Source organism: Phaseolus vulgaris, chromosome 2 (genome assembly GCF_000499845.2).
Source record: "Phaseolus vulgaris cultivar G19833 chromosome 2, P. vulgaris v2.0, whole genome shotgun sequence".
Classification (NCBI taxonomy): domain Eukaryota; kingdom Viridiplantae; phylum Streptophyta; class Magnoliopsida; order Fabales; family Fabaceae; genus Phaseolus; species Phaseolus vulgaris.
The window spans coordinates 41,011,101-41,035,223 of NC_023758.2; the positions used below are offsets into that span (position 1 = coordinate 41,011,101).

General features: G+C 28.2%; 2 protein-coding genes across 2 annotated transcripts; one reads left to right on the forward strand and one right to left on the reverse strand.

Moving 5' to 3' along the window:
- The first annotated feature begins 1,892 nt into the window (after nt 1-1,892).
- Nucleotides 1,893-10,662, forward strand: LOC137812138 (protein LIGHT-DEPENDENT SHORT HYPOCOTYLS 10-like). Its single transcript, XM_068614048.1, has 2 exons — nt 1,893-2,816; nt 10,282-10,662. Exon 1 carries the CDS (start codon nt 2,246-2,248, stop codon nt 2,783-2,785), a length of 540 nt encoding a protein of 179 aa, XP_068470149.1. The 5' UTR covers nt 1,893-2,245; the 3' UTR covers nt 2,786-2,816; nt 10,282-10,662.
- Nucleotides 10,663-22,714: 12,052 nt separating this feature from the next.
- LOC137812139 (uncharacterized) lies at nt 22,715-23,869 on the reverse strand. Its single transcript, XM_068614049.1, has one exon. The coding sequence runs from the start codon at nt 23,613-23,615 to the stop codon at nt 23,109-23,111; it is 507 nt and encodes a 168-aa protein (XP_068470150.1). The 5' UTR covers nt 23,616-23,869; the 3' UTR covers nt 22,715-23,108.
- Nucleotides 23,870-24,123: the final 254 nt, after the last annotated feature.

The following is a 24,123-nucleotide window of genomic DNA, read 5'->3' on the forward strand; positions in this document are numbered from 1 at the left end:
CAAATCAAACCTCATTGAACTCAAGAAATTATTCATGTGTGCCAATCAATTAAATTCATTTTTTATCCATGAAGATACATGTCTAGATCAGAAATGGGTGAAGAGTTAATGTATAGTGTCAAAACTTCAACAAGCACCATAATGTGTTAAGGACATCTCCGGGAGTCATGGACCATCACACAAACTTGTCTAACTATTTTGTACCAATCTTTCTTTTCACTGTCTTGTTTCCTTTTATTCTTTGATTTGATGATAAACATGAAGACGGAATTTCTTTTTCCCATCCTCAATCTCTCATTGTTTCCTTTTCGCTGCAATTGAAAATCTGTGTATTAATTAATTTGATTTGATTATGGCTATGCTAATTAATCGGAATACGTGTATAATTATTAACAGTGAGAATTATCCCTTTGTTTACCACTTTCTCTCAATAAATCTTATGCGTGTGATTCAATCTTGAAATACTATGGCCCCTTTATACATAATTGTCCATTTGAATATTAATTATGTTGCTGAGATAATTACTATAAATATGCCACAATCTAACCTAATCATTGTAGCTCATTACTGGATTTGAGATATGAATTTGAAAACGCTTTGAAGTTTGTCTGCTTTGATGTCCCATGTAAGGTAGTTTCAAAAAAATATGATTTTGTACGTATACAGAGGAATTAAAAGGGGGGAAAAAGAAGATGAAACCTATCATTTCAGACCCAATATTGAATTGGATGCTGAGTTTCAAATTCTTTTGAGTAAAGTTAACCCTTCAGGGCTAATCGAAATGTAATATATGTATCACTTTTGTTAAAAGGTAACTGCTGGTATATTTGGGGGGTCAGGCATGATTATAACCATTTGTCAATTCATGCATGGACATGTACTCTCAAACCTGACATTGTTTTGAGCTGAAAATTTGTAAACAGGGGTCAAAGGTATCTCTGCTGCTGCTTACATTTTATACTAATTCAAGCAAACTTTCAGAACTGTCTCAAATTAATTAACAATTACTTTTTCTACCAAATTGTGGTGCCCACGAATTCTATATCTCACTAACAATAATTACAAGCAGTTTATACTGCAGCAGCCACTTACAACAGATAACACTAAAAAATAGCCCATTATAAATTATCTAAACAGTTATACCTCATTAAAATATCAAAGCATATACTGTGGGTCATTATTACTTTGTATCCTTCCTGTTAATTGATTTATTAATTTATTCATATTATTTTGAGTTCTCGAATAAGATATAAACAATTTCCTGTTTCAAACAGTACTGTGGATAACCAAGTTGATCAGATTAATCTTAGTGATAGAGATTAATCTTATTACATCTATTTTTTTATCAGCAAAGTGAAACATTTACATGAGACACTTGGAGTGCCTCGATCCGTGTACATAGATAGCATATGGTTACATAGAGCTTCTCATACCCAGTACATCACCCTCAAAAAACACCATACTCTTCAACTATATATGTATGTACAAAAAGATTCTATAAGCATACACATTCAATTTAGTTACCAAATCCATGAACACACACACCCTATCATACTACAAAGGAGAATCCCCTCAGCTACAGTCCATGCCTAGTGTTCCTTCACCAATTGTGTGTCATTTGACAGTCTTTGTTGTTTGCTATTTAAATGCAGACTACAGTTCGTTGTTTGCATAAAATTTCAAATTCTTATCAAAAACACCAAAAGCAACTACACCAGACTTTTGAGTCCATAATATATAAAGAAAAGTCCTAAAAATCAAGCAATATTTGGACTATGAGCACCAAGTCGCCGACTAATGAGTAAGCCATTTCTTATCGGCTCCCACTGGATTAGACAAAATCAAGAAAAGAGGGTCCAACACAAACCATTACCAAGTAACAATAATGCCTATTGTGAAAAATGATGATTGGTGTGATTGTATTATTGATGATTCCATACCCAATATAATTGCACAAGCATCTTTTTCCTATCTAGAGAAACATGTACGTATAGTACAAAGTAGAAATACAAATACAAGAGAAATGGGGGAGAAGAAAAGCACCTTCAAAGGGCCCACGCTATGTCCTCTCAAAAGACCACAAGACGTGATTTTCATCTTTCTCCACTGCACCAATACATTCTTTTACCTCATTCCTTCTCTCCCTCACTCACTCACCCTCTTATTTCTTCCGTAAACTCCATCTCCATCCATCTACAGCCATCACTATCTTTCCCTAGTAGCATACATAGTTTACCAATCAACCATGTCTACCCAAATTCAAAACGGTTCTTCTCACCATGGCTCCTCCTCCTCATCATCACAACACCCTCCTTCCAATCAGCAACCACTGAGCCGTTATGAGTCACAAAAACGGCGAGACTGGAACACCTTCGGGCAGTACCTGAAGAATCAGAGTCCCCCAGTGGCTCTCTCTCAGTGCAACTTCAACCATGTGCTGGATTTCCTTCGGTACCTTGATCAATTTGGGAAGACCAAGGTCCACTTGCACGGTTGCATCTTCTTCGGCCAACCTACTCCTCCTGCACCCTGTGCCTGCCCACTCAGACAGGCATGGGGCAGCCTCGATGCCCTCATCGGCCGCCTTCGTGCGGCCTATGAAGAGCATGGCGGCTCGCCGGAGACTAATCCCTTTGGAGGCGGATCTATTCGGGTGTACCTCCGTGAGGTGAAGGAGTGTCAAGCAAAGGCTAGAGGGATCCCATATAAGAAAAAGAAGAAGAAGAGGAACACAATTATTAAGGGGACTCAAAGGCCAAAAGATATTGAGCAACAACCTTCTTGAGCCGATATATCTATATATACATATATGGACGGTAAATTTTTCATATTATATATCATGCACATAATTGTTGCTTTATATATGTTTAATTTTGATTCATGAAACCCCTAACCCTTTGGAATACTTGAATTCAAACTAACTCGCGGCTTGTTCATATATTAGAGTAACATTTCATTAATATATATAACAGGTTATTATGGGGAAATTGGAAGCCTTTACAAAACAGGCTAAAAAACTTCAAGTGTGTGTAGATGCTATTTGTAGCTTACAAAACCCTAGAAGCAGAATAAAAACCCTAATATTCCATTGTCGATCGGAAAGGGCTTGGCTCAAGCATATTTTACTAGCTAAGACAGAAAGAGTAATGATTATACTAGAAAGAATAGTGTTTCTCTCCCCCTCCTCTCTTTCTTTCTCTCTCCTATCATTCAAAACACTGTTATTGCAGTTTCCTAATTAAATACTCTCAGGTGTTTGCTTTATGCTAAATTTAGCACTTTTGTGATTCTGGGAGATTTCTTGTGCTCCCCATGGATGTGTGAGCTTGATCTATATATCATACGTTGCATGTGATTACATACACAATCTGACGTAGTTAAAGACTAGAACAGATTTGAAGTCTGTCACCTGTTAATGAAATACATATACATATTTTGATTCTCCTTCAACAATTTGTACGTGCATATTTTGTGTGTGGTCCACAGAATTTTTTTTAACCTTCAATCCGTGGTTTAACAGCAAGAACTTAATTACTTTTCCACACATATTTAGTCAATGTTGGTCATTCTTTTATTAATGCTTATTTGTTTGTGCATGTGAAGAGACAAGTGGCCTTGGACATACCCTTTTTGTTTGTCTTGTGACTTTCTCTAGATTGTTATATACTTATTGTCTCTTATTAGTGGAAGCTGACTCCAGTACTTCATCGTAGTTATCTAATAATGTCTGTATTTCTTATCCTCGTGACATAATAGAGCTCAAAAAATGAAAAGAATTATTTTCTAAAGAAGAAAATAATGAGTTTAGAAAATAATGAGAGAGAAAGTGAAATGATACATTTGTTTTTATTAAATTAATAAAAGGGAAACAAAATAACTCGATAAAATCACTTAAACTTACCTGAGGTTTGTGGTGAGAAGCATTAATATTGAGTCTGGTGTTAATGTTCAAGCTTTAGTGCCTATATATGTGTAGATGGATATACCAACAAAGGCTTCAATAATTTGTCGGCCCTACCAGAAAAGTCTTTTTGTCCCTAAAATAACTCTAACAAAAGATCATGTTTGTCACAGGGAAGGTAAGTAATTATGGATTGTGTTAGAAAAAGAGAAAGTAATATTTCATTTTAGGACTCATTATCTAGAAACAAGAATTACATTTTATTATATATTAAAAGTATAGGATTAATGACTCTCCCTATATGTGTTAGTTTTTTTTTTCAAGATAAAGAAACAGACGTTCATTTACACATGGACATCGATTAATTGAGTCTAACCGAATTAATTATAAGATGAACTGATTAAAAGTTTATGAATGTAAATATTCAATGCCAAGTGCAAATGCTAGTTTTATTTGATGGAGAAGCAATAGAACTTAATACTTCCAATGAGAAAACGTTAAGAAATTAAGAGCAACGAATTATATCATTTGGGATACTTTTTGTGCTCTAACTTGTCTTTTTTTATCAATAATACTATCTTTGTGCTTCTAAAAGAAATTAATAGAGACAGGCCAGAAATAAAGACTTGAATAAGAAATCCAACAAAATGAGACAGAGGCAGATATCAAATAGTTGTGCAATAGTGTCTCTGAACCATGCTTTCTTACACGATATCACCAAGCTTTTGAATTCATTTTTCTCATACTCTCCCTTTTCATTTTTTTCTTTCAAATTTTACCATAATTTGTCTCTACATTTTTCCTCAATGGCTATGTGGCTTTCAAGAAGTAGTATATAAAGCCATAACTCAAGAAAACATATATAGCATATGGTAAGATATAATTTTTTTTTCTGATAAAAAAAGCTGTAAATTTATAGCTAGAAGATATTATAACAGAGAAGTTTAGAGTAAAAAATTTATAAATAAAAGAATGGAGCATTTGTGATAAAAAAAATTGTAGAATATGTACAAAGGGGATGTAATTACTACATGAAAATAGAGATCTAAATTTCCTAACAAAATCAAGTAACAAAAAATTATAAAGCTATCCTCATTAATAAGTTGCAATCCTCCAAAATAACTTTCCGGAAGATATCTTCTGTCTACAACAAAGACTTTGGCTGAGTCTTTCACTCTATGTCATGATTTCTGCCTTTTGGTAAATCTTGTGATTCAACAAAGACTTTATATTTTTTTTTATTGAACACTATTGTATGTACACAATTGCTCTAGTAGATATAGGTTGGAGAGGTTTTGATAGTTTGTATATCTATATGTATGAGGGTTGGATATCTCCAAATTACTTTATTTATTTATTTTTATAAAAAAATATTTTCCAAGTAAGGTTTGTCTCGACACCAAACATATTCTTTTTAGCTTAGTCCAACTCCAGCTTAGTCCAACAAGTATCCTTCTTCCATATGAATATCTAGAAAAGTGAAAAAAAAATACTAGTAGGTAGAAAAATGCTGCTTTTACCACCTTTAGATGTTAATGACATTATAAAAAAAAAATGTAATAAAACTTTTATCATTCTTGTACAAGTGTATAGATTCTATTTTAGAAACAGTTGGATTTAAAAAGCTGTAACTAATTTTTTTTATATTAATAAATATGAAATATTTTAGGAGTATTTTGTAGCATATAAATATTAAGATATTATTAATCAATTCTATAGTTGTTTCTTGGGTTTCTTTTATTATTGATTAAGATAGGATAGAGATTAGGAGGTCTTTTGGTTGATATGTAGATGAAAGACTCTTTGAAAAAATCTGTTTTGTTGTATAAGGGTTAGACCACCTCTGAAGTGGTCTCATTTAATTTCATTGCTATTTGCTGATAAAAAAAAATCAATTCTATGAGAAAACAAATCTAACCTGAGCAATTGGAAAGACAGGTCTTATGTATATAGGCTAACTAACCACCATACCATATGCTTCTAATCACTTTCTTACTTACATTTGGTGTGTCTGAATACATGGTTCATCCTTAAGATATTCCAAACTACCTTCATGTTTGTGTTTTGAGTTTCAGACTGATAATACTTATGTTAAAGTATATCATGCTTAAAAATTATTTCACAATAGACTAAATGCATGATTTTGGACATATATACACCAGTAAAAGTATTAGAAATTTATTTTTGATATTTTATTTGTGATCCGAGTCCAAAGTTTTAAATGTGCCATCTTAAAAATGTTCTCACTGCCCATTGTACCATTTCTAAAGAAAATTGTGTTTCTCTAATCAAATATAGTCCTCATCAATGCTACCTCTACATTATCTTCCATATCATATTACTTTGGTATTCAATTTGTGCATACATAACAGATCAAGATGTTGTTTCGATTGGTTAAGTTGGGTTGTTATTAATTATCCATTCATAAAATAAATGTTGAGCTAATTCTTCTTGATGCACACATAACCCATAAGTTGCAAGATATTTGCATTTCCTTCATATTTTAAATTATCTTTCGTGATCACAGAATTCAATCACACTCGCCATACAAAGTGTAAGGTACTTGAAAAACTACTTGTTAAACATTCGCCAACACATTAGTCGTTTATTGTAGCTACCTTCGTTCTGCTTATGGTCAAGCTCTTCGTGACCATGCTCATTAGATACAAGTTTGATGTTGCTCCACCATAATTTGTTCTTTAGTCCATACCAAGAATCAATAATCCAATGTCCTATAACCTCCATTCCACGGTTTAGTAGATACTGCTGCTAGTCCCTTAAGCATGTGATCATGGATTCAAATCCTAAAAGTATTTGCTGGGAAATGTTAACCCCTTAAATGGATCTTGGAACCTAGACATTCGTTCTTGGCTCTTGGTCGATGGATATTTCGATTTGCCGAATAAAGAAAACCTCCAATATTCACTTCACACTCTCTTTGTTATGTCTTCCGTAAACAACATTTCGTTGTTTCTAGGATGCAGAAAATAAACAATCATGTCAATGTGGTGCTATATCTTATGATCTCCCAGAGGGCGCCCATTTCTGACTTTGTTCCTTTATTTCTTCAAGTTTTTCTTCTGGAACTTGCATCTACTCACAGTTGCATTTCTTGGCCAAAAGATTCCTCGAGAGAAAAGTTAGATTATTTCAAGAATAAATAGAAGTGAGAATTGTTTTCGTTAGTGTTGACAATTTAGATCAATTTAAATGGATTAAATTAATTTAATAAAATTTAAATTTGGATTCAAATTAGATTAAATTTATATCCATTTAATTTGAATAAAATTGAGGTTATTATATATGATAATTTAAATTAAATTTTATTTAGATTAATTTAGTTGTTTTTACTAGATAATTAAGATATTTCTAAGATTAAATTATATTTATGAGAGAGTAATTATTATATAATAGCTACCAATTACATTACCGAGGTGGCTTTAGTTATATACCAGGTCAAACCCCTCTTTTTTGTAATACTGGCTATCTCATAAGTGATTAGTGGAACATTTTGAATGTAGGGGTAGACTAAATATTTTTTATATTTGGGTTGGACCTAAATATTTTTTATATTCGGTTGGACCATCCAAAATGCTTCATTTAGTTTAATTTTTTTTATAAAAAAGTTAATACAATGATTTAATTAGATATTAATGTTTAATAATTCTAATTGGATTTTTTTTTCTTTTATATATCACCTTTTCTCATTACTTAATTATTTTTTGATGTAAAACCTCTTTTTTCATATTTTTTGGCATCATTTGTCTATTTTTAAATGTGTTGTTACTAGCTAATTTTCTTTTTATTTCCTTTAATTTTTAGGAAAAAAAAATATTATGGATAAAACTCATTTTTAATAAAATCATCGATATTATTCCAGTCGAGATCGACCTAATTTTTTTATATATATTATATTCATCAGTGGGCTCACAGGATACCTAATGACCCTTATATACGAAATTTTTTTAAAGACTATACAATAGATTTTGGTTATTAAATTTGATGGAAAGACCAGGTAGGCAATCTATTAAAATGTTGGAGTCTCTATAAATAATTTTGGCACTTTTTGTATTCAACCTGATGTTTTTTCCTGATGTTTTTTTTCTGGATTACTAGGTGTTTTTTTTTAAGGACTGAACATCCTTAAAGTGTTTATTTTTTAATTTAATTTATTTTTTTAATATTTTTTTTAAGATATTGTTATATCACTAAAAAAATCATTAAATAGAATTTTTTTTAAAAATTATTATATTAACTAGATTAAATGTTATTTTAGAGAATAAAAAAATTATTGGTATTTAAAGTAGTTTTATGATAAATAGTTTCTAAATTGGTACCAACTTTAGATTATACTTTAATAGTTTGGTAACTAATTAGATACCAATTTAGAAATTATTTATCAATAATATAAATTATTTTAGATACCAATAATTTTTTAATCTAAAAAATTATCTAATTTAATCAATATAGTAGTTAATTATCTTTTATTTTTAAAATTAGTTTTTATTTAATAATTTTTTTAAGTATTGTGAAGGTGGATGGATACATTTAAAATAAAACTAAAATAATTTGGATAATTATGATTATGTATTGAATTTGAATATTTAGATTTTTATACATTCTAATTGTCGTCAAAATGTATGAGTAACATTGGATTTAGGGTTTGGAGAAAATATTACAATTTCAAAATACACAAAATTGTTAAATAAAAATCAATTTTAGAAAAAAAAATAATTAGTTATTATAGTGACTAAATTAGAAAGACAACTAAAAAAATTATTGGTTTCTAAATTAGTTTATAATATTAATAAATAGTTTTTAAATTGGTATCTAATTATCGATCAATATTTTAACTACCAATTATTTAGATTATAAATTTGATAACAAAAACTTTGATAGTTAATTAGATATTAATTTAGAAACTATTTATCAAGAAACTAATCTAGAAATCAATAATTTTTTTAGTTTTTAAAATGATGTCTAATTTAGTCATTATAACAACTAATTATTTTTAGTTTTTAAAATTAATTTTTATTTAATAATTTTCTTGTGATAGTGATTATCTATATGGATGTAACAACTCATATCTCATGTTATTTTATATTTTTTTTTATCATAAAAGATATTTATATACATTTATAAACAAAGTACTTGAAGTATAGTCGAACCTATATATAGACACTAAAGAGTTAGAGTCATACATTTCTTTTTCTTACGAGATTTCTCTTACTTTCTCATTAATGTCTTTGTCTATAGATCTAACATTTTATTCTCAAGATCATAATAAAAAAACGGGGCTAAGATACAAAACTCTAAAATCAAAATTAGTGTTCAAGAATTTCAATCCTTTATTATCATCTCAACATGTTTGATTTTCTATTTTAATCTTCTTTCAAGATTTTTCTCTTCCTTGTCTCATTATTGCCTCTCTCCACATCACAAAAGTAAAATTTTGTAGTACTCGAAACTAAGGTCTAGAAATCTAAAATCAATAAATAAAATCCACATCAAAATAAAGATCCAAAACTCTTAAAATAAATCCATGTTCTATGATTCAAGAATGTCAACCTTTTACTTATCTCAGTATGTGTTGTTAAAAATAGTAACCTCTACTTTGTTTGTGTGTGTCTGACCATGAATTCTGAAGCACCTTTTTGTCATTCTAGTATTGTCGGAATAGATTTTGGTATTATTAACATGAATTCTGACGCCACTTTCTTCTGTCAGAAATGGAGAATTTTCACATTTGTCTCATTACAATATTGAATATTATGTTTTGATTCGTAAGCCACAAAAATTCCATAGCGAAATTTTATTTTGGAACTTGGAACAGCAGTTAGCATTATGCATGCATGTTCATCAGCAGCCTTTGTGACCTTTCCAAGCTTCTTTTGTTAAAAAGTGGATTTTAAGTCTAATTTAACTCCATAAAACTGGTTCATAAGGTTAAGGTTTGCACCCACTGTAGGATCTCCAACACACCCCTCACGCTGAGAGTAACAGCAGCTCGTGCGTAGGATAACATATTATGGGTGGTGGCCTGATAAATCCAACAAATACTCGTTAGGATATGCTAAAAAATGACTATGATACCATGTTAAAAAATGGACTTTAAGTCTAACTCAATCCCATGAGGTTGAGGTTTGCAATCCATGTGATGTTAGAAAGGTTTGATGTTGATGGAACTTGAAACTTGAAACTCCAGTTAGAATTATGCATGAAAAAATTACTCATGCTTCGTGTGCATGAATCATGATACATCTCAGAGACTGTTGGAAATCGCTACGATTATCAGAAACATGTGGATAAAAATAATATTTAAAAATTTATTTTTATTGCTTTAACGATTTCACTTTGTTCTGAATATTGTTTGCATGCAGGGTCATACGAAGGAGTTAATTGGATAGAGCAGATTTGGAACTTTGAAAAGAACACGTCCTGAAAAGTAAGATCTCTGATGGTCCAAAAATTATTACAGAAAATCGCAGTGATATTAACAGAATAATCATTTTAGGTCCATTACTCTCAGTAATGTATGTTAGAGATGTACAACCTTGTAACTTTTCTAACATATGAGATCTCTTTTCCAAAATAGAAACAAAGACAATGGCTACCTTTCACAGTGTTGCTTTAGTTTTTCCTTATTCAGCAACTACGCAAATATTTAGGCATTATATTGAAATAGCTGGAATTTGAACATTAGGATTAGTAGTGTTACCATGTTGTCTCTTTATCGTACAATGAACTTTCTTGGATTTCAACTACTGAAAACGTGAAATGTAACCTTAACGTGAATTATTAAGACCATTTTTATTGGTATACCATTTTTTTTATAAAAATTAAAGTGAAAAAAAAATATAATAGAGATTTAAGTCCATATTAATAATATATGCTACTTTTTATAATAATAATGTAATGTACCAATATATTATACTGATGTGTATTAATTTTTATATCGATACTAATATTTATTAGTATGATACATCATATTAATGTTAGTGTAAACTTGCTTGCAATATTAATATTGACATTTTAATTTTGCTAGTAATAGCATGCCGACTAAGGCAACCCAATGCAAAATTATTTTGCAGGGGAAATGGATGCTTAATATCCTTTGTAATATTTTTTGGCTAATGACTCTTCTAGCAGTGCATGTGACATTTTCCAAATCTCAAGTTTTGAGATAAGTTTTGTTAAACCTGTTCAAATTGAAATTTCTTGCAAATTAATTACGTTTATAAATTTTTATTACTGAAATTTCTTATATGAAAGGAACTATCACTTGAAGTGTTATTTTTATTGGGATATCATGAGTATATATATTTTTTTCTATTTTACTCTTTTTATTATTATAGTTTTAAAATAATATTAAAAAATATAATAAATAAATTATATTTATTTTCAGTCATTCTTTTCAATAATTTAATACCTTCCTCAGCAGCAAAAATCATAAACTCGCATCTCGCCTTCAAATCATTAGACTTCACTTTCAAATTATTAGTGTTAATCATCGTATTTAAAGTATTATCCGGTTTTAAACCTGAAATTTCATCACAATTTTGTTCTTAAAGAGTATTTCGGTGAATTAAGTGAGAAAAAATATAAAAATTATTTTTAATCTCAATTTCTAAGTGATGTAAAATTATATTAAACATATGAAAAAAATTTCAAATTTTATGTGATTAAAGAAAATAAAGTTGAAAAAAACTATATAAACCAAGAGATAAATAAAGATTATATAAAATTAATAATTAAAGTGACCAACACTATGGCTTCAGGAACTACAAAGTCAAGAAAATAAATAAAATTCATTAATATCACAGAATCGCAAAAATTAACATATATATCATGTTATTTTGATAGGAAAATAAATATTATTCAAAGCAATAGAAAGATTATGCAATTTATATACAATATACAAAAAGGTAAAGTTATTAGACGCCCTTTAAATTAATCAAAACATTCAATCAGATTTGTACGGCAAACATATAGAAGAGTTAACTATTCCTACATTTTTGTATCAGGAATATAGAGAGGATGGTACCAAATCATTGGACATCAAAGCAAATTAGAAAAACAAAACTAAGAAATAAAAAAAAAAACTCAACCGAAAAACTAATTAGCAATTATGATCTCTTTTTGAAACTCTTCAACTCATTTTTCTCCATTTGTATGGAGAACTAAAGCCCTGATCTCTTCCCCTATATATTTCTCAAATAATCTTAGTGTCATTTGTGAGTAGTGTCACAAACCCTAAGAAATCTCCCAAACCATTTGCGTTGGTGAGTATGAAGCCTTAATAACTCCTAATGTTAGTTCTTCTAAATTAGGTCCCTATGCAAAGCAAATCTTTAAGTGGAAGCACATTGAAAAGCTCAAACTCGGTAGTGAGCAGTTCGAACAACTAGTACGTGATGGCGTTAAGGCTTCAATCGTGGAGCTCAAAATCGTCGTTGTGATTGTCCTAAACATGATATTTGTAAGTTCGTACATTATAAAATTGTAAGGCATTTGTTTACTTTCATTTTTGTGTTTAAATCGTTATTGGTTTAGGGTTTGAGATTTTGAATAATAATATCATTTGGTCTTGTAGTTCTATTTGTGATTCTGCCTTTATTGATAGTGAAGTTGATAACTTGTAAGTTTCGCTTTTCCTATATGATTATGTGAGTTCATAATTTGTAAAAAGAGGGTTATTAATTCTGATTTGTTGGCTATATGTAAATAATTGTGTTTCTTGTTTGTCATGTGTTTTGATATTGCTTTCTTCCATGATGCATATGTGCTATTTTTTTGTAAAATTTAGTTGTTCTGTGATACTTATCTCTGCTTTTGAAGAAGGGAGCTTTTGTGAAATTTTTCACTTAAAAAATACTTTTGATTGGAGGAGTTGTGAGAGTTGTAGAAAAGTGAGTCAAATCTTTTTTATGGTTGTTTGAAATGCTTCATTAATATTACTATTATGTTTATGTTTGATGCAAAGGATGTCACGTAAGTTTCCAAAGTTGATTTTGAATTGTGCAGTCTTAATTGCTTGAAATTCATTCATGTTACTATGTTTGATGTCAAGGGATTTGGGTCTATTTATGTTGATGTAAAGATATAGAAAATTGATTGTCTGGAATCAGAAAAACAGAGGAGAGATAAAAGAAGTGGATTTCTTTTGTGGATAGTATATGATTAATTCTATGCTTTTTTATATAAGGAAAAGACAAATACTATGAAGATTAGTTGTGATTATTTAGTTTGTAATCAATCCCTGGAACATACATATCATCTTTCGATTATCCATTAGTATGAAAGCACAACCTTGATCCATAGTGGATAGAGACTTGTGTTTATTTGCATTTACAGATAATTGAGAAGTTGAAAGTTGATCCGTGCATTGAGTTATCTATAATTAGTCTGTTGTTGTAAATATGTTTTTTATTATTCAAGTGATAGAAATATTGTAGAATGTTAGGCTTTCTTTGTCCAACATCCAATTTGGATGCACTTAGAAAAGTTGTGTGTTTTTTTATTTGATTCATGCAAATGGTTAATGTTAAATGTTGGTATCGATTTTCTTAGGCTTCTTTATGTGATTTTATGTTTGATAGATTCTTCATGTGAGAGTATTTTAGTTATATAGGGTCACTGAGTCTTTTATTTGATCTAATTTCTGTGTCTTTCAGGCACATTTAAGTTAACACTTTCGGTTCACAAAGGAATATCCTAATAAATCACCTATGTTGCGCTTTGTTTCTCAAATGTTTCATCCAAACAGTAAGTAGGAAACTAGAACTTGTTTTTCTTTTTTAGACAACCTGTATTAAACCCTGCAGTAACAATGGAATTGAAATGATAATCACTTGGACTATTTGTATATTCATCATCCAAGGGTTACTATCACAAAACTGAAAATCATACTTTAAATCTACCAATGGATTTGATTTTGTTAGACACAGGAGAAACATCTTTTGAACTTTGCTCGAGTTAACTTTTATCTTCCTGCCACCTATCTTAATACATTTATTTAGCACCTATATTCTTAAGTATAGGCAGTGTATACTTTTTAGCACCTAATCAAAATCTTGTTCAGAATTCACGACTTTTCTTTGCAAAACTTCATACATGAAAATCATTTTTGTGGTACACAACTTCTTTGACAAAAAAAAATTCATGAACTTAATTTTTTGGTTAATTGTATACATTAATCTCATGGCAATATTTCCCCATGATTTCTAAGACTTTCTGTTGACTCTACACCCTAGTCTAACTCAGTGGAGTCTTTACAAAAATCATGGGTTAAGATAGTGATTATGGTTGTTGTTTAGAATTAATTAGTTAGGGGCACTCGGTGGTAATATATTATATAGTTGAGTTTCAATAGCACTAACTGTCTAAACATATCAGGTCTTTATTATGCAACAATCATATTATTTAAATACTCAAAGTCAAAACAGAATTTTATTGAGTAAATCCGCGCAGAATTTTTAGTGCGAAATTGGAAAAGTGTTTTATTTTAACTCTATAAAAGCTCAATTGAGATTATTTTTTAATGGAACTATAAATCTTTCTACATGATAAATCCATCTAGACCTAGAATTTGTAAATAATACTTGCAATATAACTTAACAAAATAGAACAACTACGAAATTACAAAATAAAATTCAACAAATTAAGGCTTGGAGTCAATTTTTATTTCATATTAAAATTTCACATACTATGTTACATGTGCAATTGAACTACAATTTTCAATTCGGTTTCATAGTTAGTTGACATTAATCATTACTTAAGTTCTTTTAATTTGTATTATTTTCTAATTTAATATTGTAATTGCAATGAATTTGTTCCATTTCAATTTATATGATTTGCTAAATGAAATCAATTTGTTAATTTCATTCTCAGGTAATCATGTGTTAAATAGATGACTTTACTTTTATTTTTGTTTTTATGTTTTTGTAAAATGGTCTAACAGTAATATTATTAATTATTTGTAGTGTTGGTCTCTATAATCAATAATATTTAATATTTTGATATTTTGTTCCTCATGTGTCGTATAGGTTGATACTGCCACTTAATAAATATTTAATTTGTATTGTTATTGTATTCGCTAAGTCGATGTCACATGTCACATATTAAATAATATTAAATTATCAATATCACATCTTGTGATGATTTAGTTGACATTAATAATGTAAATTGGATGAAGCTGACACTAATAACATCAATTGTTGAACCGACGCATATATCATAACTTCTACTTCTAGATAGTTTATTTTTTAACTGATGCAAAACCAATTATAATTCATATTTAAGGATCAGCATATGAGAGAATTTTTTACTAACATTAACTACACACTTTTTTTTAATATTTGAGAAAAAAAAAAGTAGTGTAAAATTGCACTACTTCTATATTAATAAACAAAATGATAGTCATATGTAAATATCATTTATTCTTAATAAAAAAATGTTAAAATTGTATTTTAAAACACAATTTTTTTAAAAATCCTCACAACTTATCCGAATAATATTTTTAAAATTTATCCATATTAATAAATTTATGAAAAGTTACACCATTTACATGAAAAAATCTTCAAAATACCTAAAGTGTTACAACAATAGTTATAACTATGTTTCTCACTAAATAATAAGTCATCTTAGTTATATAAAGTTCATACTATGAATTGGTTTCAATTCTTACTTCATTTTTTCACTAATTATCTTGGACGTTAGTTAGAATTATTGTAACAAAAATTGCTGCTAACCTCCTAGAATATTCACTCAACCATAGTTTATGATCAACCTTTTTCTTTCTTTTATTTCACCCTCACTCAGAGCATAAAATCATTCCCCGAAGCTTTTCAAAGCACAAATCTATAAAATGTTAAAATATTATTAATTTATTTATTTTCATATATATATATATATATATATATATATATATGTATGTATGTATAAACCAAAGTGAAAGAGACCGAGAACTTTTAGGTTCCATCTTACTAATCATCAATACAAAAGTGTGAGGCGCCGCTTGCTTCTATGATTGCATTTTTTATATGTTTTCGGATTCCTTTCCTTCATTAGGAACCACAAAAAAGAGGAGGAATTTTTTTTTTCAACTTTTCATGTTTATTTTAATTATAAGAATCCACTCAATCTTAATTAGTAGTCCCCCTCATAGAAAAAGCTGCCAAATAGTTGAGAGATCTTTATTTGAAATATCTTGATCTTGATTTTTGTCCTTATTTGGATGGTGAATTGATATAAAACGTTATTATATGAAAAAATGAATGTTTTAGTAATTAAATTTTGCATGATAAGTTTAAGCAAATTTGAATTACGAAGAAAGAAACTTCATGCATGGTATAATATTCTTAGTTGTTGCTACATATTTGATATTACTTTATTAAAGTGTTTTAAAAATTGATTTTTTATTATTAGTGGCACGATGCTGCTAATTGTTTTATATATGAACATGTTCTATTTATTCATTACTCACAAAATATGCGACAAGATTAGAAATATGTTTTTACATTATGTATGATCAAAATGTTCCATGTTATTTCTTGTAGGGCAATTGTTATGTATTAATGATGTGCCTTAAGCTAAATTATAAAAACAAAACAAAAAACAGTACACATTCTTTCATTCCTTAGCTCAAAAATCATTTTAATTTTTAATTATAGCATTCTTCGTATAAGACTACAACTCTTTGTTGTTCTTCAAATATTTTTTTCTAAATTACATTCCTTTTTCTTGTATTTCATTTTCATTCTAAAATTTGTTATGCTTTTTTACATCACTATTCGAGAAAGACATTAATATTTCTTTCAATAAACTCTTCAATTAATAATGAATTTGAGTCTAAATCAAACATATTCATTGTGAGTGTTTATTTTTCTAATGTTCTTAATTTTATTTTACATTTTATATAAAAGTAATATATTAATTATTTTTATTTAATTTAACTTTTAGTCTCTCTAATTTGATACGCGACAAATTAATTTTGTCCTCGTTGAAGATCCTACATCAACTAGAGATAGAGATATAATATATAGGTGAGTACAAACTTTACATCATAAATTGATTTTAACAGGTTGAGAAACTTAAATTCCACTTCTTACTATGATGTCAGATTTTTTAAAGTCTATCATAACAAAGTTTGTTGGACTCATCACAGATTCCTTGCTATCGAGTCACTATCAGACCAATCATAAAAATATGCTAATACATTAATTTAGGAAAAATAATAACAAATGTTTTTTTTATTATTTTGATTAATGATGCCAAATGCGTCTATAATAAAAGATTAACATGTCATTTAAGTGTCATAATAATTAAGAAGACTAAAGTGAGAAGTTAAGTTTAGTGTTGGGTTGGAGGTGGAGAAGTGATTTATTCGAGTGTGGGGGTGGAATTATGAAGGAATGGTTGGTGGAGGGTTGAATTTTGGATGGGAAAACTTCCAAATACAAAATTGGCATGTTTTTGGCATGTTTACAAAATTTATTTGTTTCTATAATTAAGACCAAAAATAAATTTATATTTACCTATATTGTTTGAATCTCTCCAAATATTAACTAAGAATATATAAATTAATAAGACATATATATAAGTATATATAATATTAAAAATTAAATTAGGTATAAAAATGGTAATATGTATATTTGTCTTATATTTATTTTCTTATTCATTTTTATTTTAAATTATTAATTACTTTTTATTTGAAATTATATTTTAAAATTATTTAACTATAATTTTTTATTGTTATTTTATATTAAAAATACGAACATATGTTTTTTGTTTATATTTCTAATAATTTTTTTTTTTTTTACTTTTATGAAAATGTTATTTACTAAATATTTAAATATATGGAGACATATGAATCATTCTTGGATAAAGAGCATAAATTTTTTACTTTGAAAATATGTGTAATATTTTATTTGATGGTTCTTAGAAAAGAATCAGAATAAGAAAACTGAACCTTAAAAGAAAATATATCTGGATAAAGTGAGTATCTATTTATTTATAGATTGATAAATTCTATTTGCAAAATTTTTAGAATAGATTTGATAAAACTAATATGTTAGGTATTGAAAAATAGTTTATTTGATTAATTTATTTAATTTAATTAATATTAATTATTTAGTAGATATTTTGAAGGAATTTATAATAAAAGTGTAACTGTTACCTTATTTTATAACTTATAAATTATATTTTAATTATTATTTCTTATTTCTTATTTTTTTTATTGTTATTATATATTTTAATTTTATACACACAATTAATTTTTAGTATTTATTGGTTTCTTTTTTACATGTACTTCAAGTTAAATAATAGTTAACATTAATTAATATTTTATTTACACATTAAAAATTGTAAAAAAAATAATGTAAAAGTCATTTACATTAAGAAATAAATAAATAAATTTATATATAATAAATAATAAATAAATTTGATTAATGTTTATTAAATCATTTTATTTAAATAAAATGATTTATTAAAAAATTATATAAATTTTTGAAAAATAAATAGAAATATTTGAAAATTTTATAAAATTTAATTATTTTACATACTAGTGTATTTTTATTTACAAACATAAACTTTTTTATATAATAAAAATGTAGTTATATTTTTTATATTATTTTATATTTATCAGATAATTTATTAAATATTTTTAATTCAATTCGTTTATTTATCAACTTAAAAGTTATAAATTATGAAATTATCAAGTAAAAACTAACTTATATATAAATACTATATTACCTATCTTTTCTCGCCTCCATTTTCTTTCTCTCGGTCCCTCCCCATATATATTATATATACTAGCGGGCCTTTTTATTTGTATTTTTTATATTTTTATAAATGTGTGTATTTTTTATTAATATTATGTATTTTTTTTAACTGCGTTTTTTTTATTTTTATTATTAATGTGTATCTTTATTTATTATTATTAATTATTATTATTTATCTAATTTTTTTATTTATATTATTATTATGTATCTTAATTTTTCTTTTTATTATTATTATATACATATTTGTATTTACTAAAATAACTATAAATTTATTTAAACATTTTAATTTATCATAAATTTATGTATATGTATTTTTTAAATATCAAACTGTATATCTGCACTTTTTAATTTTATCATTAATATATGTATTTGTATTTATTAAAATGAACTATAAATTCATATTATAATATTTTAATTTATTGTAAACTTATGTGTATTTATATTTTTTAAATATTAACATGTGTATTCACATTTTTTTATTTTTATCATTATTGTATATCCATATTTTTTTTACTTTTATCACAACCATATGTGTATTTCTGTTTATTAAAAAGAATTATAATATATAAATTATAATTTATTTTTATCATTTTTTTAATTCTATTTCGAATTTGTTTTTTCCAAACGTATCTTTTTAATGAAATGAATGGTAATTTTAAAAAAATGAAGGTGTAAGAATTTACTTAATAATATAAGAAGAATGAATACAAGAGTATATTGTGAGTGATTTATTTTAGTTAATTAACAATCAAATTGATTATAGAAGAGTGGAGAAAGATAAAGGGATTAAGAAGGAGAGTGAGAAGTTTTGAATGAAGTTACATTTGGTTAGATAATAGAATTAAAATAATAAAAGTGAATATCAAAAATAGAAAAAGGTAGAAGTGTCCAAGATAACAATAAAATAATAAAATAATCAAAATAAATTAATAAAATAAAATATTGATAAGGATAAAATAGGAACAAGTTTATAATGAAAAATCTTGTTTATATATAGGTAGAGATAGTATGCAACTTAGAATTAATTTTAAAATATTATATTAGAAGATTACATTTTTGTATTTTTTATCTGTTAATTTTATTTCATCCATTATTTTAAAAGTTTCTATATTTAATAAAAAAAATATTTTTTGTCCATCTAAATTTTAAAGTAACACATTTTTCTCTTATACTTTTAATATAATTAAATGAAAAGAGAGAAAATGGTTATTGTAAGAAAAAATATATAATGACACACACACACATATATATATATATATATATATATATATATATATATTTTGAAATAAAAAAAAACTACAAAGGGTATAATAAATAACTCATTTAAAGTTACATTAAAAATAAAATAAAAGAAAATAATTTATTTGATTTAGGAGATAAAATCTTAAACTACAACGAATATATAAATATTCGACAAGCATAAGATTATACTTTTTAATACTTTGTTTCAATACTTTCTTACATTAGGTTGGAGAATTAATAATAAAATTTTAATTTATTTTTAGTATTTAGTTTCTAAATAAACAAAATGAGTTTGATGAAAAATTAAAAAAAATGATTATAAAATAATAATAGTTGTAGAGATAATTTATTTATTTTCATATAATTCACCATCCAAATGAACTTAAAACATAATCTAAGTCAAGTTGAAATATAACCCACAATCTAAATAAATTTGAAACATAATTCAAGATTCAAAACTTACAGGTAAAATATCAAAGTAAAATTCAAATAAAGTAGAAACTTATTTTAAATGAAGTTTAATTTTTAAAGTTCTAAATAATCTACATAATTAACATCTTGATCTCTAGACATTGGTCATGCTCATATTCTGATTGGTTGAACGATTCTTTATGCTTATTTTTCTTGTTAGTTGAGGGATTGTTATTACTCCTGCACTTGTTCACATGAAGAAGCAAAAGGAAAGGAAAGACGACATTAATTAATTGTCAACTAAGTTTCTCATTGTTTTTCCTATGATTATGGATTTATTCTTTTAACTGCAAAATGTCTTGAGAGGATATTTGTGAGACTATCACCAAATCTAAAATTATGAGAAATTTCTTTAATTTCATAGATTTGACTTTTCTTCTTGTCACTTGCATTAAGAAGTTAACCTTCAATTCTTATTATGTATTCTTCTACTAAATTTAAGAAATTATGTAATACAAGATACAATCTCCTCTAATATAGTATTTGAGAGATAAATTTCTACAAATTATAAAAATTTCAGTACTAAATAACTATTAAATGAATAAATCATACATGAAATTTACTAAACTATTAAATGTAGTATACATTTAGTACATTTATCTTTGGCCTTCGTCCTAATTACTATTTACCTCTGTAGAGTTTATAAGAAAAACATATTATACTTAAATATATGGATAATGTGAAATAGTTGTATAGTTTTTCCCTCTACCAAACAAAAATTGACTTCAAACTGAAAACAAATAACAATATAAGCATCCTCTTAAAAAAATATATAAAAATTGCAATTTTAAAGTCTTTTGTTATCTCACCTTCCTTCTTTTTTTTCCTTACCAAAAGAAAGATTCTTTTTAATGAGACCCTTTGCTTTTTCTCTTTCTCTTTCTATCCTTAATCAAATCACATTAAAAAGAAATACTTTTTCTCTCAAATTCTTTTTCTCATCAGAATAAAAAAAATGCTAATCAATGAGTCTCAACATGGTCACCAGTTATTTGTTCCCATGTCAATTCATTTCCATATAAGCAAAAGCACGATAACTGTCCCCATAAAAATCTGATATAAAATTTTAGTAATACACTCTCGGGTTAGGAAAACAGGAAAATGCTTAATTTTCACCCCTAAACTACTGATGACACTGACGTATCACAAGATGAACAGCAAAATTCTGTTAGTTCATAAAGGTTTAGTTGTCGAACACCGTTTTCCGATGAATAACAAAACAATTTAGCAACTTTATATATTAGTCTACACATAAACTTACTCTGCATAATTTTTGTAAAATAGATCTCTACTGGTTCCACTTGATGAATTTAGCCATATCACATTGCAATGGTTCATTCATTTAATAGACTTTACTCTATCAAGAAAATCAGAAGCAGAAACAACCTAGAATTGAGATTTGCTCAAGGCTCATTTCATCCAGACAATCCAATCCTAGAGGTCAAACTCTACTGTGCTAATCACCTTTGCAGGATGCCACTGCCACTAACCAAACCAGTTCCCAATCATTTCCATACCCAAAAGAACAAAATGCTTAAACTAAAGCCCTAGCCCCCTCATTATGCAACTTAGCATAACATTGCATTATTAGAATATAATGGGAAAGCAGTGTGGGGACTTTCAATTCCTTTTACCACAAATTTATCCCTTTGGACTTTTCTTGATCCAACCACACTTTTCCCTTTACTTCTTTCCCCCCCCTAACTAGTAGTGGGGTGAAGTACAACATGGCTTTGCACTGCATAACTGATGATGAATGAATCTGTCCTCCCCATTTGAGGGTCCAAAAGAATTTCTTCTTTTTTCCCACTTCAGAAAAAAAAAAAAAAAAAGCTATCAACATGAATTTAATTCTGTCATGACAACAACTTAAAACTGTATAGAAAGTGATTGCATTTGCAGCATCATGTCACTGTCTCTCCCTAAAGGGTGACTGACACCGACGAACTACTGTGTCATTTTCCCTTGTGAAACAATAAGAATAGTGGTAAATAAAATACTCCACTGCTACTAGCAAAAGCATAATATCTATCGTGTCGCAATCACCTTCCATTGTGATCCACTAAGAATTACAAATGACAGTGTAACACAGTGGAAGCAGGAATGTAGCTCTGGTCATTCTGTACCTCAATCATAGTTTATCTTTGTTCCCTGCACTAGATTCTAAATTCCAAGCTTCAACAATTAAAAGCAAAATAGTTGAAACCCATATAAAGTTCTACGCTTGCTTCACCTCTTTCCAGAAAATTACAAAATTATAACTCTGTTTCATCAATTATCTGCCCCCACCAACTGAAACACAACCATGAAAAACTCAAAATTATGCTGTCAAAACTAAGATTCTAAATTATAGTCGCAGTTACATGGTATCCTCAAATATTGCCAGAAAACTACAGATGAATACGGTCCACATAGGTGTAGAACCCTTTATATCGGAAATCTTGAAAACCTTGATGTTGTGACTCAAGTCATGGTCACAAATGATTTCTTAAAACCTTGTACAAAACATACCCAATTATGGTCTAAACTCTCCAACTCATTAACAAACCCCATAATAATATGGACAACCTATGTACACAACGGGCTTTGCAGAAGCAAAGTAACAGAAAAAAAAAAAAAGATGAAGAAGAAGAAAATTATATTTTTTTAAGAAATGGGGTTGGCAGCCTGTAATATGAGGATTATAACCATATAGACATGACAGACAAGAAGTGTTACAGATGAGAAGGTGACTCAGAAATGCTCTCCAAGTGAGGCCTCCACACTGCAACACGCCCTCTTCTTCTCTCTCTTTGCGTTGACACTTTCTCTGAGAGTATATCAGTCAAGTAGCGATCAGAGACAAGCAAGCTAGTCATCGTCAGGGACACGTTGGTGTTGTTCCTACTTCTCTCTCTCTGTTCCTTCTTCTTCCTCCTTCTCTGCTGGTTCTTCTCCAGCGGAGGAGGAGGAGAGGGAGGGAGTGGCATGAGGAAGTAAATCTTCCCACGTTGGAGCTCTGCATCGGGTGGCACCACCACGATCTTGTGGACAGCAGTGGCGTCGGCGGCTGCGGAGCATGGCTTCTTGAGAACGTGTTTGGGGTGTGCCTTCATGACATCCCTGGCCTTGATGGTGCCTGTGAATTCCTCAACTCGGCCATTGGAGTGCACTATGCGAATGACGTCGAGAGCCCCACATGGGAGGATGCAAGAGATGCAACACCTTATGCAGTTTATCATGGCTTTCTCCCTCCCTTTTTTAGCATTGATGTCTTCTCGAGCGAGGATAATGGACAAAGGTGGAGCTGATGTTAGAAACCGTAAATAATATACTGTGGGGATCAAAACTATTTCTCTATTTCAGAATTCAGATTATCTTTCCTCCTTTCTCATTTTACCACATCTTTAATAATTAGAGAAGGGGAATCAGTACTATACACTAATCAATGTATAGTTTACATATACACACACTCGTATATATGGTGAACTTATAATTGGATCATGCTCTCACACTACGATCTGATTATACTTTATCGTTAAATTTATCAGTGGAACTCAAGTTCATGTAATTTGTGTACATATATGTTTTTAGATAATAATACGGTTTAATACAATACCAAGTCGCGTAGAATTGAAAATATTCTAATCTAATAAATAAGAATGGTGTATGTATATTAAAGATTTCCTCCCTGTTTTTCAAATTTGTTAGTTTTTGTTTGGCTGTATTGAATTGGTGAGAGGAAATTCA